Below are 16,940 nucleotides of genomic sequence, written 5' to 3'. Positions count from 1 at the left end.
TCTTGCTGTTATGTACATACGAAATCTATGTAAATAATTAAAAATAGACTTTGTTTGCGTTGTTATGTACGAGTAAGTCTCTATAGTAAGAGAAAGTGGTAAGGTTAGATTTTTTTGTTAGTTACGATTTAATTAAAAATATAGGTACTTGTGCATCGTCATCATCATCATATCAGCCACTACAGGACATAAATAGACGTCTACTGCAGGACATAGGCCTTTAGTAGGGACTTCCAAACATCACAATCCTGAGTCGCCTGCATCCAGCGAATCCCTGCGACTCGCATGATGTCGTCAGTCCATCTGATGAAAAAATATATAAGTACTAAGTAGCTTATATTCGTTTAAAAAAAAGCAATATGCTTATAAACTATCCGTGACTGTTACAAATAAATCTATACAAGCATTGGTATGGGAACATTCCATACAAATCTATACAGGCATACGAGTACATTCCAACCTCTTGACTTCTATAGTAGGTGGATTTTATTTTAAAACTGTTTAAGGGCATGCCTGTACGCGAAGGGCAAATCAGCACTCAGCAGAGCAACACTCACAAGTTCCAGTAAACGGGTTTTGTTAAAACAAATACCAAAAGACCTTATAGAACGTAGCACTTGGAAAATATTCCTTATCCGGTGTTGAATTAATAAAGTGGCCACTTATCACAATAACCGAAATGGTCATCTATTATCTCGTGAACGCTAAAAGATCTTACTGTAGATAAATATCTATCAGTGGCGAAGGATGGAATTTAGATGAAGGTAAGTCCCAAAGAAAAGGAACACAGCGTGACACAAACTCCGGTTTCTCATATATCTAGATACAACATAACAGTGAAAATACATAGATTTTTAAAAGTAAAAGGTTGTAAAATACGTTAGTAGTATAATTTTACTTGCGATATTGTAATCTGTCGATATATTGTGAACTGAACGTATTGATTAAAATTTAACGAGTATTTTTCGGTATATTATAATCTATCGAAGTGAAACCATACATTGAAACTTATTTATTATCTATAAATTAGGTTATGCTCACCTCAGAATAGAGAAAATATAATCTCGCTTCTATGAAAGTTTTCTGTTTACTAGAATTACAAGTAAAACTAAGAAGGTCCAAAAATGGACAGAAATGTCTATAAAAGGTCAAATTATTAGTGAGGCTTTATGGAAACTTGATTACAAACATTTTTCGGAAATATAAGAATAATTACATTAAAATATAAGAAAAAACTTGAGATATACTAGATATATTATATTTATAATGTGAGAATGCGCATAATGTCTACAGAGTTACGTTTACTCGTACTTATACCTATTAGGATCATTGACATCGAAAGTGGTTTTCTCGTCACACCAACATTTTTCTCCATATAAAACTAACCAATGTGGTGGCCACGATCTACTATAGTATTTCTCATTCTACTTAAACTTAAAAATTATCGGCGTCTGAAAATTTACTTATCAAAGATATATCGACGTAGATTTATGAATGTTTATTTAAATTGTTTTCTATTAAGTTTCAGGTCCATTTCAGGTATCATTGCGATCGGGTTGAATATAATAATTGTCCTAATTATCTGTTACATATTATGAAACGAAACTAATACACATATTACATAAGTAGATACATATATGAAATTGGGCGAGCTTATGAAACATTTTAACCCGACTTCAATAAAGGAGGATTTAATAATTTAATATCTTAATTGGACGTCAGAGGTTTATTTTTATAAGTATTAATAAAACTCTATCATAATATGAAGATTAATTTATATTAATTTTAATTAATTATTAATAATATTCTATATTAATTTTAATTAATGAAATCTGAAACCTTTATGTATTCACAGAATACATAATACGTATTGCGCTGATTTGTAGGATTGCTCTTTCATTGAATCATGGTAACTGTAACGCAGTATATAAAGATGCTGATAGACTTGAGCATTCACTTGTAATGAGCATTCGTGCGAATGTTAGGTATATATATATATATATATATATATATATATATATATATATTACAGACACCGGCAAGGAATATTTTTGATGAGTATCGAATAGAGCGTTCGCTAGAATTCTCAAGATGTTCGTAACAATATTTGGCTCTATGCTTGGCTTGGCTTGTTGTTCAGTTCGACAAATATAAAAACGGCGAATGCTCGATGTTCTGTTACAAGTGAATGCTCAAGTCTATCAGCACCTTAATGTTATAATCGTATACGAGAGCTCACGTGCAAAGGAGAAAGGTATTTCATGCTGCAAACAATAATGACTGATTGGTCTTTAGATTGTGACTCAGATCGTTGCGTTTCATTTAACTTGCATTTAACGTTATAACTTTCGAATTAAAATCTTGAAATATTGTACAAGGAAAATAATTCTTATAATAGGCTGTAAATTATAATTTTATTGTTAATTTAATATACTGAAAATGGAACATTGAAAATTGTAGATTGAATAAACCTCGGTGTTTTAATTAATTTTTTTATGCAATAACAGTGAAGCATAGTAATTTTTTGTTTTTTTTTTCAACATTGATATTTTCGTTTAGACGGTACGATGCCACATACAGGTACTCAGACACACACAAACAAACACTTTAAAATTGTAACATCCCTCTCTTTTACATAAGGTGATGAATAAAATCGTAGGAATTAGGGACACATTATTATTTACTAGTAGACATCACTCGGTTTCATCCGCGTGATTCCCGTCGCCGTAGGAATACGGGGATAATATATAGCATATAGCCTTACTCGATATATCGCTAATCTAACACTGAAAGAATTTTTCAAATAGGACCAGTGGTACCTAAGATTTACGCGTTCAAACAAACAAACTCTTCAGCTTTATAATACTAAGTATAGATTAACAACCCATATTCGGCTCACTGTTGAGCACGAGTCTCCTCTCAGAATGGGAACGTTTAGCCAATAGTCCATCATGCTGGCCAAATGCGGATTGGCAGACTAGAGAATTAAGAAAATTCTCAAGTTTCACGATGTTTTTTCTTCACCGTTTGAGACACGTGATATTTAATTTCTTAAAATACACATAACTGAAAAGTGCTTGTCCTGGAAAGGATTCGAACCTCCAAATCGAAGGCAGGAGTCATTTCCACTGGAATATCACGTCTCATAACGTGAAACGTCGTTTGGTACACAGGGCACAATAATTTATTTCCATTGAGCGTTCCAGCTTTCTACTGAGTGTTAATGCATAGCTATAAATTAATTAGAACTGTAGACAGTTATTGAGAAAATCGTGTTCTTGGTCACGAATAAAATGTTTTTGTAATATTAATGTGTGATGGGTGTCCTTGTTTCAAGTCGCAAATGGATTCAATGTTAGAAGTAATTTTGGACAATTTTAATCTTAATTCTGACTTCGTATCAGTTACGTAAATCTTGTCGCGAACCCCCTGCCGGCGAATTCGAATTCGAATTCTGATGACGATGACGATGAATTCGCCATTCACACTTTGAGAAACCTTGGACTAACGCATCGGATACACTAACGCCTCCTATATTTTACCCATATAAATCTTTCTTGGTAGGTACTCGTATTTCCACAGTAGGTTTATTTGTTCTGCGAATATTCAAATAATCCCCATGAAAAAAAGTCAAAGATTAACATTTTTTTTTAAGTTGATATTTGTTGCCGGTTTAAATATAACGGTAAAGTTATTCTCTATATTCTCCCCTACACGACGTTGTATTTTATTTTCAAATACGTGCGATACATAAGCCATCGTCACGGTTTTAGTAGGTCGGATGTCGAATTTTGGTAAATTTGGTAAATTTTTGGAGATTTTTGGGGATTTTGGGGGGTGGAGCTTACGGGGCTTATCTTCAATTAAGTTTATTTACCTGGTTGCTGTCAAGTGGATAAATGAATAGTAAATAAATAGTCGCAAAGGTGAGTTGTAGTTTTACACAGACATTATATGTCTTATCATCTAACATCTTGCGGCATGTGGTCAGTGCCTCTGTGGTTACAAACAAATTGTTTAATAGGTATAAATATTTGGTACCTACCTACCTACTACGTATTGTAAGTATATAATATTATCTTTTGAATGAAATTAATAAAACACTTGTTTCTATCTACGTATGAGTAATAATCTAAATAATTATGATTGGCACGTTACGCTGTGTTGCTAAAATGTTAAGTACCAATTTATTATCGCGACTGAACTTATAATGTACTGTCATGTTTCTACTGAGATTGGTTTGGTGTGACTCAGAAGTTAGAAGACATCCTTATGTCGTCATCTCCAAACTTCGTCAGCAAAAATGGCACTTATCCTCTTTCTCACTTTTGATCATATACCTAAACTATTATGTTAGTTTATTTGCTTTAATGAGGTATGATTTGAAACGATTTCACTACTCTTTAACCGACTTCAAAAAAAGAAGGAGATTCTCAAGTACATAATACTACTAATTAGAAAGTACATCCTTGCGGAGTCACAGGCTACATTTATTCCCCGTACTCCTAGGAAAATTGGAAACTACACGGGTGAAATTTCTGCTAGTCATCAATCATGAAATATCTACCCTAGTTTATTTTAAATAAAAAAAATCTGTTCATATCCAATACCAATGGTACATAACTATAGTAAAATTGTAGATACTTCAGGAAACTAAGGACTATATTTAATCTTTACATTTATTACAAGAAGTAAATACCAAGCTACACCATAAACCAGTGGCCTGCACAAGGTTTTAACTAGAGTATGCACTGTAAGTAAGAATTGGAAAATTCCTTGTCCAACAATGTATTTGTGCTCCAACATAGGTTTGTATTGAGTTCTTAGGGTAGGCAGTGCAATTTTGCATCTATGAAGTGCACGCCACTGCCATAAACAACACTTGTTGTACCTACTTAGCCTGCAATGTTCACAATTTCCATTTTCCAACTAAGCTCGCTAGCAATAGACTGAAAGCATTATAGAGTGCTTACCGATATATTTTCAACGATTTCTCAATAGGTACCTTTCTAGTTTCGGCGTCATTTCTATCTATAGACTATTGAACTCTGTCCACGTTATAAAAGGTAAAACTGGTAGAAAATGCCAAGCGCATTAAGTGTCGCTTGTTCATATTGATATACCTATTATTGATATTGATATTATAATAAATATTGATGAGAGGTCAGTACATTAAATACTTATATTTCTAAAATAACTATCAGGGGGTGATTAGTGGTCGATACTGATGCCAAAAATGCAATCAGTAAAATTTTTGTCTGTCTGCCTGTCTGTCTGTCTATCTGTATGTTCTTTATAGAAACAAAAACTACTCGACGGATTTTAACGAAACTTGGTACAATTATTCTTCATACTCCTGGGCAGGTTATAGTATATTTTTCATCACGCTACGATTAATAGGAGCAGAGCAGTGAAGGGAAATGTTGGGAAAACTGGAGAAGTTACTCAATTTTCTAAGCTTCCGGTGCGTGGTATGTTCGTTATAGAAACAAAAACTACTCGACGGATTTTAACAAACTTGGTACAATTATTCTTCTTTCTCCTGGACAGATTATAGTATACTTTTCATCACGCTACAATCAATAGGAGCAGGGCAGTGAAGGGAAATGTTGAGAAAACGGGAGAAGTTACTCCATTTTTCAAGCTTCCGTCACCGTCGCGTGGTAGGGTAGGGGTAGGGTAGGGTAGGGTTAGGGTAGGGGTAGGATAGGGGTTGGGTAGGGTAGGGGTAGTAAAAGGGTTTCACGCGGACGAAGTCGCAGGCGTCCGCTAGTCTATAATATTATAGGACATGTAGTCAATATTATAAATGCAAAACTTTTGATGGGTGTTTGTTATTCAATAACAATTGGACAAATATGGATGCAAAGCACATATACCGGAAAACTGTGCAGCTTTCGTGAGCTTATATTTTTTTTATTCACCTACAGTCTACACATATCGCGTATTATACGCGTAATAATATTACCAGGAAATATTGGCCCGATTTGAAAAATTCTTTCAGTGTTAGATAGCCTATTTATCGAGGAAGGCTATAAGCTATATATTATTCCCGTATTCCTACGGGGACGGGGCCAACGCGGGTGAAACCGCGCGGCGTCAGCTAGTATATTATAAAGTGTTTAAGAGGACAGAAAATGCAACTAGGTAGTAGGTAGCCGAGAAGCAGTCCCGTTTATCTGCATCCTGTATAAGCCAGTCTTTGGAACGGCCGGTCACGTTTTCAAAGGTAAAGTTACACGCGGCCATTGCATAGAAAGGTCACCCTAAGGTAAATGAGTAAGGCGACTGGCGACTTCTCATTCATTCACGGTCTCTCCGTATGAGTCATTTAAAAAAAAAAAAAACAGATGGGTACGACAGACAAATTAACACATAAAAAGTTTATGGCATATTGCCGCACCGCATCAAATTCAAACACCTACCGTTCTTTAAGTGACCTAATACCAGACGTTTCATACATTTTTCATGTCATTAGACATAGTTTTAAAACAACATGGATTGCGACTGAGGTAAATGTAATTGACCATAACTAACAGTCAGAGCCTAACCATATTAGTTAAGTGTCATGTTAAATCACAGAACAAGCCTGCGTCTGTTCGTGAGAAAAGAAAGAAAAGAGAAGGCTTCAAGGCCATATCATTATATCATTCGCATAATCAGTTGGTCTATAAGGAAATGAAAAAAGGAAACCGGTTTTGGTATATTGAATTTTAAACAATCTGTTGAATGCTTAATTATTGCAGATGTTTATTGATTGCGAGTGTTTTAATTTTTTGGTTGTCGTGTTCGACTAAAAATATCTATTGGAGTCTGTTGATATCTAACGGAGATATTGGGAAAATATCATGTCGACCCTCCTCTTCTTGTAATGTTTTTTTCTTTACAAGTAAGCTCTTGAATACAATACCACGTGATGGTAAGTGATGATGCAGTCTAAGATGGAAGCGGGCTAACTTGTTAGAAAGAGGATGAAAATCCAAACCCCTTTCGGTTTCTACACGACATCGTACCGGAACGCTAAATTGCTTGGCGGTACGTCTTTGCCTGTAGAGTGGTAACTAGCCACGGCCGAAACCTCCAACCAGCCAAATTATATAGCCAAATGTGTATTTAAGAAATTAAATAACAGGTGTCTTAAACGGTTAACGAAAAATATCGTGAGGAAAAATGCATACCTACCAGAGATTTTTCTTAATTATCTGCGTGTGTGAAGTCTGCCAAACCGCATTGGGCCAGGGTGGTGGATTATTGGCCTAACCCCTTTCATTCTGAGAGGAGACACAAGCTCAGCAGTGAGCCGAATATGGGTTGATAATGATGCTGTATGGGTTTTTCCGTGTGGCGGTTCCTGCGACAGTGTGCGATCAACTTATTTACATATTAATCATCGTAAATAAGGCATACATACCCACTTAACTTCCGAAAACATTTGCCTTCCTCTACTACTATGATAAACAATCGTGAATTGTCGAAACAGGCTATGAATCACGCCTACGATCTCACCTGGTTCTACGAATGGCTGGGTAAGTACATTGCGGTATTGTGATCACAATTAAAATGCAATTAGATTGAAGCGGTGACCCGCTGTGAATAATGATGGTTGCTGTGCATTGGGGTCGACAGTCAATTTTTTTTATACGCAACATATTTGAAAGGTTGCATTTTGTCACGAGTTTTACGAAAAAATAACAATGCAACAACGACTATTTTGAACTACGAGTATTGTAAATGAAGGAATTAAAGTTCCACTTTTGTGTGTTGAGTATATGAGCATCTATTCTGTGGGTATTTGTACTAAAAAATTAAAATTTTAATTTTTTTCATTTGATTTAAATCTAACTTTTTGTGACAGAGCATGAGTGTAGAAAGAATTGTATTTAATTGAAAAAAAATATTTATTGTTTTTAAAAAAAATATTTAAAATCCAGACACTGGCGAAATTTTTTTACTCATAAATTGTTTCAATATCTGCTTAGGACTTAGACCATTAATAAGAATTAATGGTCTAAGGCTTAGGAGGTAAATGGAACAGAAAATTTAATGTTGGGAGAAGATTGAAAAATCTTTAGGAGAAACTCGTAGTTACAGGTACCTTACCTACTATTGAAAAAGCCACAAAAATAATAAAACAGCCAAGTAAAACAAACAGTTTTCACCCGCGTATTCCCTGTTACCGTGGAAATATGGGGATATAATATAGTATAGGCATGTTACTTCCTTATAATGTAGCTTTCCGTTGGTGAAAGAATTTTGAATACGGATTATTGGTTTAATCGTGAAAACGTAACAAATAAATTTATTCATTTCCGAATTTATAATTTAGATATACCTGCCTATGGATGTATTTAACCAACTAAGTATATATAAAACATTGTATTATCTACCTACTTATTTCAGTTTTTAAATAGTTTTCAGATAGGTAGATAGGTTCCGCACAGGTTTACATTTTGTCATACTGAATGGTGCGATAAACACCTATCTTCATTATCTTTTTCTCCATACATAAATAAATTATAGCGGTCTAGTGTGACATGTCGGAAAATTGCTTTGTTCTACGGGATGTGACGTAACTAATGAATATTAAGAGGAAAAACTATGAATGCTCGGAATATATAATTCGCGGAACGTAGTATTACCGTAGATTAAAATGTTAATCATGTTTCATATTGGATAAAAAGATCCGAGTTCACACCTGTTTGATTTGATTACCTTGAATTTTTACTATTGACAGTTTATGTAAATTAAAAGTTTGAATCAAATCTGCAAATACCGTCTTTAAGACAAGTAGGTTTATATCTGCAAATTTTAACTCGTAGAATTTTGAAGAAGACAAAACTACTCAAAGTCAGTACGAAAAGACATCTTCATTAATTTTTGTTTCGTCGCGTATTTGAAGAAAAGCTCATAGAAGCAAAGACTTAAATATTAAAAGATTAACAAAATATATACCTACCTACAAATACATATTTCTTATTACGTCATCATTAACAACCCATATTCGTCTCACGGCACGAGTCTCCTCTCATAATGAATGGGGTTAGGCCAACAGCCTCTGCAATCTGTATAGTTACAGCGATGGGACATCACTCGTTTCCATGGCAACGTCTTTGTTATTGGCATTTTATTTTTGGCATCCCATAAAAATAAAGTTCAAATTGTATTATAACTTGTTAAAGGCCAATATTACATCGACGAGTATAAAATATCCGAATCACACCCCAGTCCACCACACTGGCCCAATGGGGGTTGGCAGACTTCACACACGTAGAGAATTAAGAAAATTCTCAGGTATGCAGGTTTCCTCGCGTTGTTTTTCCTTCACCGTTTGAGACACGTGATATTTAATTTCTTAAAATGCAAACTGAAAAGTTGGTGATGCATGCTCCGAACCGGATTCAAATCCACGCTCTCCGAATCGAATGTCTTGACAGCCTCCGTGGCGCAGTAGTATGCGCGGTGGATTTACAAAACGGAGGTACTGGGTTCGATCCCCGGCTGGGCCGATTGAGATTTTCTTAATTGGCCAGGTCTGGCTGGTGGGAGGCTTCGGCCGCGGCTAGTTACCACCCTACCGACAAAGACATACCGCCAAGCGATTTAGCGTTCCGGTACGATGTCGTGTAGAAACCAAAAAGGGGTGTGGATTTTTATCCTCCTCCTAACAAGTTAGCCCGCTTCCATCTTAGACTGCATCATCACTTACCATCAGGTGAGAGTGTAGTCAAGGGCTAACTTGTTAAGAATTAAAAAAAAAATGCAGAGGTCATATCCACTGTGCTATCACGGCTATTTTATTACGTAGATATGTCTAAATACACACGTCTAAATACACTAGTCATTAAAACACCATTAGGTACAACAATGGGGTCAAATGTTTTATCAGCTTACCTAATGCAGCCACGATCACCAAACACAAGAACTGGTATTGTGCCATCGAGTCAGGCCCTGAGAACAATAAACAGACACCCATTATCTTGGGTTACGATAAACGTTTATGCAGTTTACACTTTACTAGCCGATGCCCCGCGGCTTAACCCCTGTAGTTCCCGATCCCGTGAAAATACTGGGATAAAATATAGCCATGACACTCGCAAATAACATGGCTTTCTAGTGGTAAAAGAATTTTCAAGATCCAGATTACCGTCTACAACACCACAAACTTTTCCTCTTTACAATATGTAATATACAGGCTACTGGGGAGTACTTCCCATAACTCTGGGGTTATATTCTTTACCAAAAATTAATTAAAAATATTCAAAGAACAATGTGTTCTAAAATTAATATTTTCGGGGTAAATAATATTTATTTTGTAAATATGTGTTTTAAATGTGTCCCATAAACGCATCCTTATAATTATAACGTAGCCAAGTTTTACGTATTTTAAAATGCAAGGCGTGTGTTACTTGGATAGTCGGAATTATTTGATTTACTTTGTATGAAAACATAAAAGTTTTTATTTTTTTATAAAAAAAAATAATAGTTATGCAGTTCGTAATCGGACTCGACAACACTTTGAAGTTATGGAAAATACTCCTGAGCATCCTGTATAGCTTTATTTGCTTTTTAGTTTTACAGAAATCTTAAGAAACATCATCGTCGGGTGCCTTCTTCAAATTGAAGTTCAGTGGTCAGGTGGAGAAACCTTTTCTGGCCCTTTGAAAGATTTTTGAATTGTGATTCAGCTTGGTTTCACCAGCAGCCACTCCTTGGCATCGTCTTTCCACTTACTCCCCGGTCTTTACTTCCTAGTGTATGTTTTCCGGGTTTCTCACTTCTTAGGATCAACTAAAGAAACTCTTACAAGGAGAAACCCCATTTGCAGATGCCCTAAACATAAACAAAGGAGAATGCCCATCCCCGGCCTAGGCCTAACCACCCGGCAATTTACTTATATCTAAAAAATCTTGATAATTCTACTTTAAAGATGACATCATTACAGAAAATCTATGTAGTCTTATAATTGGTTTGTTTGTTTGTTTGTTTTCTTGTTTATTAAGCTTGTTTGTAACAGAAAAAAATAACAATAGGTACAGCATCAAATGTTGCTTCTCAGCTTTGGTATACCAAGTAACATTTTGCCCTGGAAGAGTGATAAAAAATGTATTTTTCTTCAGGAACATACTTTTATTAAGCCTTTGATTTAACAAGATCCTTATTTAAACATCATAATTTAAACTTTTATACGGAGGTATATCTACCTGGGTTATCTGGGCCGACGTTGTATGGGCCGGTGGGCATTCATCTTTATGTTACACACAACCTAAGTATTTCCAGGAAATTTTAAGGACTTTCTTCTTTAACCTCCACATCTAAAAAGCTTCGAACCGTCGACAGTCGACAGCACAAGAAACAGTAACTTATTCGTCAAAAAATTCTAGATCACAGCGCCCCGTCTATTAAACCCTATACTACCCTATTAGTATAATTATATACTACCCTACTATATATACTACCCTACTAATAGCCCTACTCGTTACACATCTAATAACCCAATGAAACCCACAAAAACGCAATCAAAATCGGTCTACTCATTAATTAGAATTTTGCAGAAAAAAGCTGGCAATAAAATTGTTACACATATTTAATTATTTACAAATAGATAACTAGCTATATCCACGGTAAACGTATGCATAGATACATAATATATACTACTGTAATGGTAATAACAAAATAGACTCGTCAGCGTCAAAAATAAATTACTTACAAATAAAGTACAGTTTCCTTTCTTAGTGACTCTATGTTGTAAAAATAAAATATCTTATCTTTACATTCCAGCTTGTTTACTTCAGTAGTTTTAGCTGTTGGATTTCAGTAAATATGTCAGTCTGTCAGTTGTTACCTACCTACATTACTAGGTATTATACATAATTATACAATTTTAATACTATCATCCTAAAACAATCCCACTTATGTAGCTACGCCTACTAGCTACTAGCTTAGATGTTTTTAGGTACGTGCCTCTACCTTTTTTTTGACGGCCTCCGTGGCGCAGTGGAATGCGCGTTGGATTAACAAGACGGAGGTCCTGGGTTCGATCCCCGGCTGGGCAGATTGAGATTTTCTTAATTTGTCCAGGTCTGGCTGGTGGGAGGCTTTGGCCGTGGCTAGTTACCACCCTACCGTAGACGTACCGCCAAGCGATTTAGCGTTCCGGTACGATGTCGTGTAGATTGTAGTCAAGGGCTAACTTGTAATGAATAAAAAAAAAAAAAACTTATCTGTTTCTGATAAGGACTTGCTTTGTTTACGGAAATTGTCCACTGTAGTAGGAATTAACAAACAAAGAATAAAGTATCTTCATAACAGATCAGTAAACAAGCTATACGCACGTTTACAATTTTTTATAACATGAGTTTTTCATTGCACATTTTATTAAAACACAAAGTAATTCCTCACCGGTATCACGTAGTTTTGCGATAAATCGGAACCAGTTTCCGAACAGGGCGATGTTCTAAAAATATCAGGACTCGCCGGGACGCGATCTGAGGCGGTTCACTTTGCAACTCAATTTATCACTTGTCCTCTCACTTATTCCGATACCGTGGAGCCGGTCAGCGAGCGACGTGCTCAGGCCGCGATGTGTGGGGGCATTCTGATTTCTGATTTTCTGCGTTCTGCGTCCGCGCAGCGCACCCATCGCCCGGCGAACCGAGAAGTGCCGCTGACCTTTCCTTGTTCAGGAAATCCACGAAATGTAGATAACGCTTTCTCATCCTTCAATGGCTTTTTCGATTAAACCAACCTGGTAATAAGCAACGTGTGAATCACTGATTTGGAAGCTTGTTTTTAGCTTCATCACAATTGATGGAGAGCTGTATTCGCTGCGTGATCGAATCAGAAATTAGGAGATCCGTAGGAGAAGAACAAAGTCACCGACATAGCTCAATGAGCCGCGAAGCTAAAGTGGCAATGGGCAGGGCACATAGGGCCTCATGATCGTGATGTTTGGAAGTCCCTACAAAAGGCCTATATCCTGCATGTGGGCGTCTATCGGCTGATTTGATAATGATGATGATGAGCGCTATTAACGATTTTTTTATTACTCGACAGGACAATGTTTCGTAAATTCGAAATAATTATGATTGAAACGACTTCAATACATACAAATTGATCACAGATTTAATTTAATTTGATTTCTGCCAACCCAAATTACTGTATTTCGTTTATCTGGCTAGGTAATGAACTAAGAGCCTGTCTTGGTCAGACATACGTCATTTTATAAAAGTTGAAATTTTTCAGCTCATACTTCTATGTAGGTATTAAGTAGCGGTAGAAAATTATGCTATTTGGGCCTTAGGCTTTAGTGGTTTTGGGAGGTTTCAAAAATCAATCCCGTTGTCGAACTTCGAAACATATTTTTTTTATATTTTCCGCAGGAAAAAAAGGATACAAAAGGAACAAACTTCAGAAAATATAAAAATTTTTAAATCCGGAAAATACGGAACCCTAATAACCCTTCATTTCGTTGTCCGTCTCAAGACCCTTTATTTCGGGAATCCCCTGAAGTTACGGAAAAATCACTAAGTTCACAACAAAAAGGAATATTTAGTCTCTCTAGTCACTCCCATGTCAGGGGAAAATTATCGTTGACCTAGAACTATGAAAGGAAAGTAACAGTAACATCTATACTAATATAATAAAGCTAAAGTTTGTGGTGTTGTAGGGATCTTTGGATTCCCTGAACCGATTTTGAAAATACTTTTACCACTAGAAAGCCACGTCATTTGTGAGTGTCATATATTTTATCCCTGTACTCTCACGGGAACAGTGTCAGTATAGACAACTAGTGCAAACAATCTCAAAACTATACTTTTGTAATTCATTAAAAAACAGGGAATCAGGAATTCCGAAAATTCCAGCAAAAATTGCACAATTCGATTATTTATGATGATCCGACTCGAACTTGTCCGGTTTTTCAATTTTCTATTCTCTTGTTTAGAGATCAGTGTGTCGTTACCTCATAAATACGTGATCTATTTTTTATCTGTCCTATTTTATGATTACTTTTATAGAAAAACATTAGATTAATAGATAGGTATTATTTCATTTTATTGAATTATTGGGGTAATTATGTCTAATCCGTTACACCTTGTTGACTCTTCCGGTTACCTGAATTTTCCATACTACTCGAAGGTTTATATACTTGCCGAAATGGTACATATTCTAAGGATGCATTTTACTTTGAAGGTGCTCCGATCAAATGTGTTTAGTTAGTTTTTCGGATCAGAAACGTCGATGTCAAAAAACGAGACTTGATTTCAAAGTGTCGCAAAACACAGCACCTCGTTTTTCTGCTGTAGAAGGAAGAAGACTTTCGTGGATACAACACATGACACTTTTATTTTTAACTGACTAGCGAACGCCTGCAAATCCGTTTGCGTGAAATTCTTTTCAGAAACCCCACGGGAACTACGAGAACTCGTACGTAAAAAAGTACATGTTCTGCTGAAACGTTTAATTAAGCTCTATTTCAAAATTCATCAAAATCGGTTAGGTGGCTCAACCGTGAAAAGGTAACAGACAGACGGTTTTACTTACGGATAGTATATTTCGTCTACTTAGCATTAGTTAATGCCTTCGGGCCACATCAGACGATGCTTCTGCGCTCATCCAAAATCTCATCCGCTGAGGTCCAAAATCACATCAGAAAAAAAAGGAATCGTCAATCATTGCCTGTCACTTGTAATTTTACTTCATATCTACTGAAGCTGTTATAAAAATGCCGATGCAAGTATGTTTATAACAGCTTCAGTCCTTTTCGACTTATCTCTTAAACTGACGAAACAAGTACTTCCCTGCTATCTTAGTGATATAGCCGTTGGTCCGGTTGGCCCGCCAACCCACATTGCAGTAGCGTGATGGGTCTAAGCACCATATAGAAAGGGGGGCCTGGCCCTTGTATTTGAATAGGCTTACAATATGGCACTTACGAAACGTGTTTTTAACCGACTTCAAAAAGGAGGAGGATCTCAATTCGGCCGGTATTTTTTTTTATGTATGTACACCGATTACTCAAAGTCGCCTGGACCGATTTCAAAAATTCTTTTTTTGTTTGAAACGGTGTAGTCCCCATTTGGTCCCATTGCCATCATGTCAAGATCTGATGATGGAATCCTGGAGAAATTGAAGGAAACTTTCAAAAATTATATGGGTGTCTAGTGTGTTCGTATACTTTTCCATTTAGCACTTTAAACCTTCATGAAGTTTAAAATCGATCTGATGATGGAGCCATAAAACAGACGAGGGAACTCCTCGGCGATTTACAGCAGTTACCTTGTGTTTGGGCTTGATTAATTTGTATTAATGAGAACTTTCCACATAGATAGGTTGTGAGTGTCATTTAGGGGTTTGGTGATGAAGACCAAGGACAATTAAGGGAACTCCTTAACACTTTACAGTAACTACCTTGTGTTTGGCCTTGATTAATTCGTATTGCTGAGAACTTTCTACCTAGAAGAGTTGTGCCTCTTATTAGGGTTCTGATGATGAAGACCAAGGTCAATTAAGGGAACCCCTTAATGGTTTACGGTAGCTACCTTGTGCTTGGGCTTGATTAATTTGTATTGCTGAGAATTTTGTACCAAGATGGGTTGTGACTGTCATTAGGGGTCTGATGTATTTGTTTGAGATAAAATTTTACACTAAAAATGGAAAAATAATAAAAATTTTAATAAAAAAAATACAACCGACTTCAAAACCTAAAAACGTACCCACTAAACTAAAAAGTGAAAAATAACATCATAATATGTTCTACCTGCTGATCAGTATGAAGGCGGTGCTAAGCCGGTGTTGTCTTGATTTAAGCCATTTCTGACAGGACCACATGAAACAACACTGTCTGCAAAATCTAAATCTCTAAGATATTCTCACATGGCTTGAATTAATACATCATCGGCTTAGCACCGCCTTCATACTGATCAGCAGGCAGAACATATTATGATGTTATTTTTCACTTTTTAGTTTAGTGGGTACGTTTTTACGTCGGTTGTATTTTTTTTTATTAAAATTTTAATATTAATTATGCTGCATTATGCCCAAGGTTGGCGTCCCAAGCTGCTAGAATGGCGACCCAGCACCGGAAAGCGCAGTGTTGGTAGAGTCGCAGGGAGTCGCTGGATGCTGGCGGCTCGAGAGTCGAGACCGATGTTCTTGGAAGCCCATGCAAGAGGCCTAAGTCCAGCTGTGGACGTCTATCTGCTGATAATGAATGAATAAAAAAAACTATGCCCAAATATATTGTCAATCTTCCCTCTACCACATATGTTTTCTGTGCCTTTACGAGCTTTCACAAAACGTTTCTTGAAATTTTCAGTATCATTATCTTAGTAGTGAGAAAGCGTACTGAACTAGTCATGACTCATCCAATACCGAACAAGAAAACAACTTTATTGTTCTCGTTCAAACAGATAACTTAATCCTGTAGCATTATACTGCATTATATTTTATTAACAATAAATTTAATCTTTCACAATTTTAGAGGTCTAATAAAGTCTGATATTATTTGTCAACAAGGCATATAAAAATGTTTTAAAGTAGATTTAATTTAGAAACAGTTCAGCTGACTAGGAAAGATGTCAAGTATATTATTTTTACTATTATTGGGTAAGCATGAATCATTTTCCAAGGCTTTTTTTACGGTAAAACATTTTTAAATGTAGGTACTCGTGCTGTTTATCTGTATTGTGTATTCTATATAGCACAAGTTGATAGACAAACTCTCTCTTTTTAAATTTTACTTCATTTGAGACTATAATATATCTTTGTATTGTACGAACCTACATAAACTTCGCCTTCTTCACACAGTAAAGTACCCTGACATCTGAATTTGTGCATGTCTTATTAACTTCATTTATTAATCGAAGATTCATGTGCAGTACTTAGGTCTATTAGTACTCGCGAAGGGTTTTTTCTATTTTCCTATCAACGAGAAAATTATT

At 35.9% G+C, this 16,940-nt stretch overlaps 1 protein-coding gene across 1 annotated transcript in view; it reads right to left on the bottom strand.

The window, feature by feature from the left end:
* The window catches only part of LOC112051728 (uncharacterized), a 28,916-nt gene extending 16,284 nt beyond the window's left edge, over nt 1-12,632 (bottom strand). The window contains exons 1-2 of the mRNA XM_024090508.2: nt 12,400-12,632; nt 9,892-9,948 (exon numbers count right to left, since the gene is read on the bottom strand). Coding sequence (XP_023946276.1) covers nt 9,892-9,937 — 46 coding nt within the window. The 5' untranslated portion in view covers nt 9,938-9,948; nt 12,400-12,632. The remainder of the gene's footprint in view (nt 1-9,891; nt 9,949-12,399) is intronic.
* Between the last annotated feature and the right edge of the window lie 4,308 nt (nt 12,633-16,940).

This window comes from Bicyclus anynana, chromosome 12 (genome assembly GCF_947172395.1).
Source record: "Bicyclus anynana chromosome 12, ilBicAnyn1.1, whole genome shotgun sequence".
NCBI classification, from domain to species: domain Eukaryota; kingdom Metazoa; phylum Arthropoda; class Insecta; order Lepidoptera; family Nymphalidae; genus Bicyclus; species Bicyclus anynana.
The sequence above is the reverse complement of the archived record's forward strand: the minus strand, read 5'-3'. Positions and strand labels throughout refer to the sequence as shown.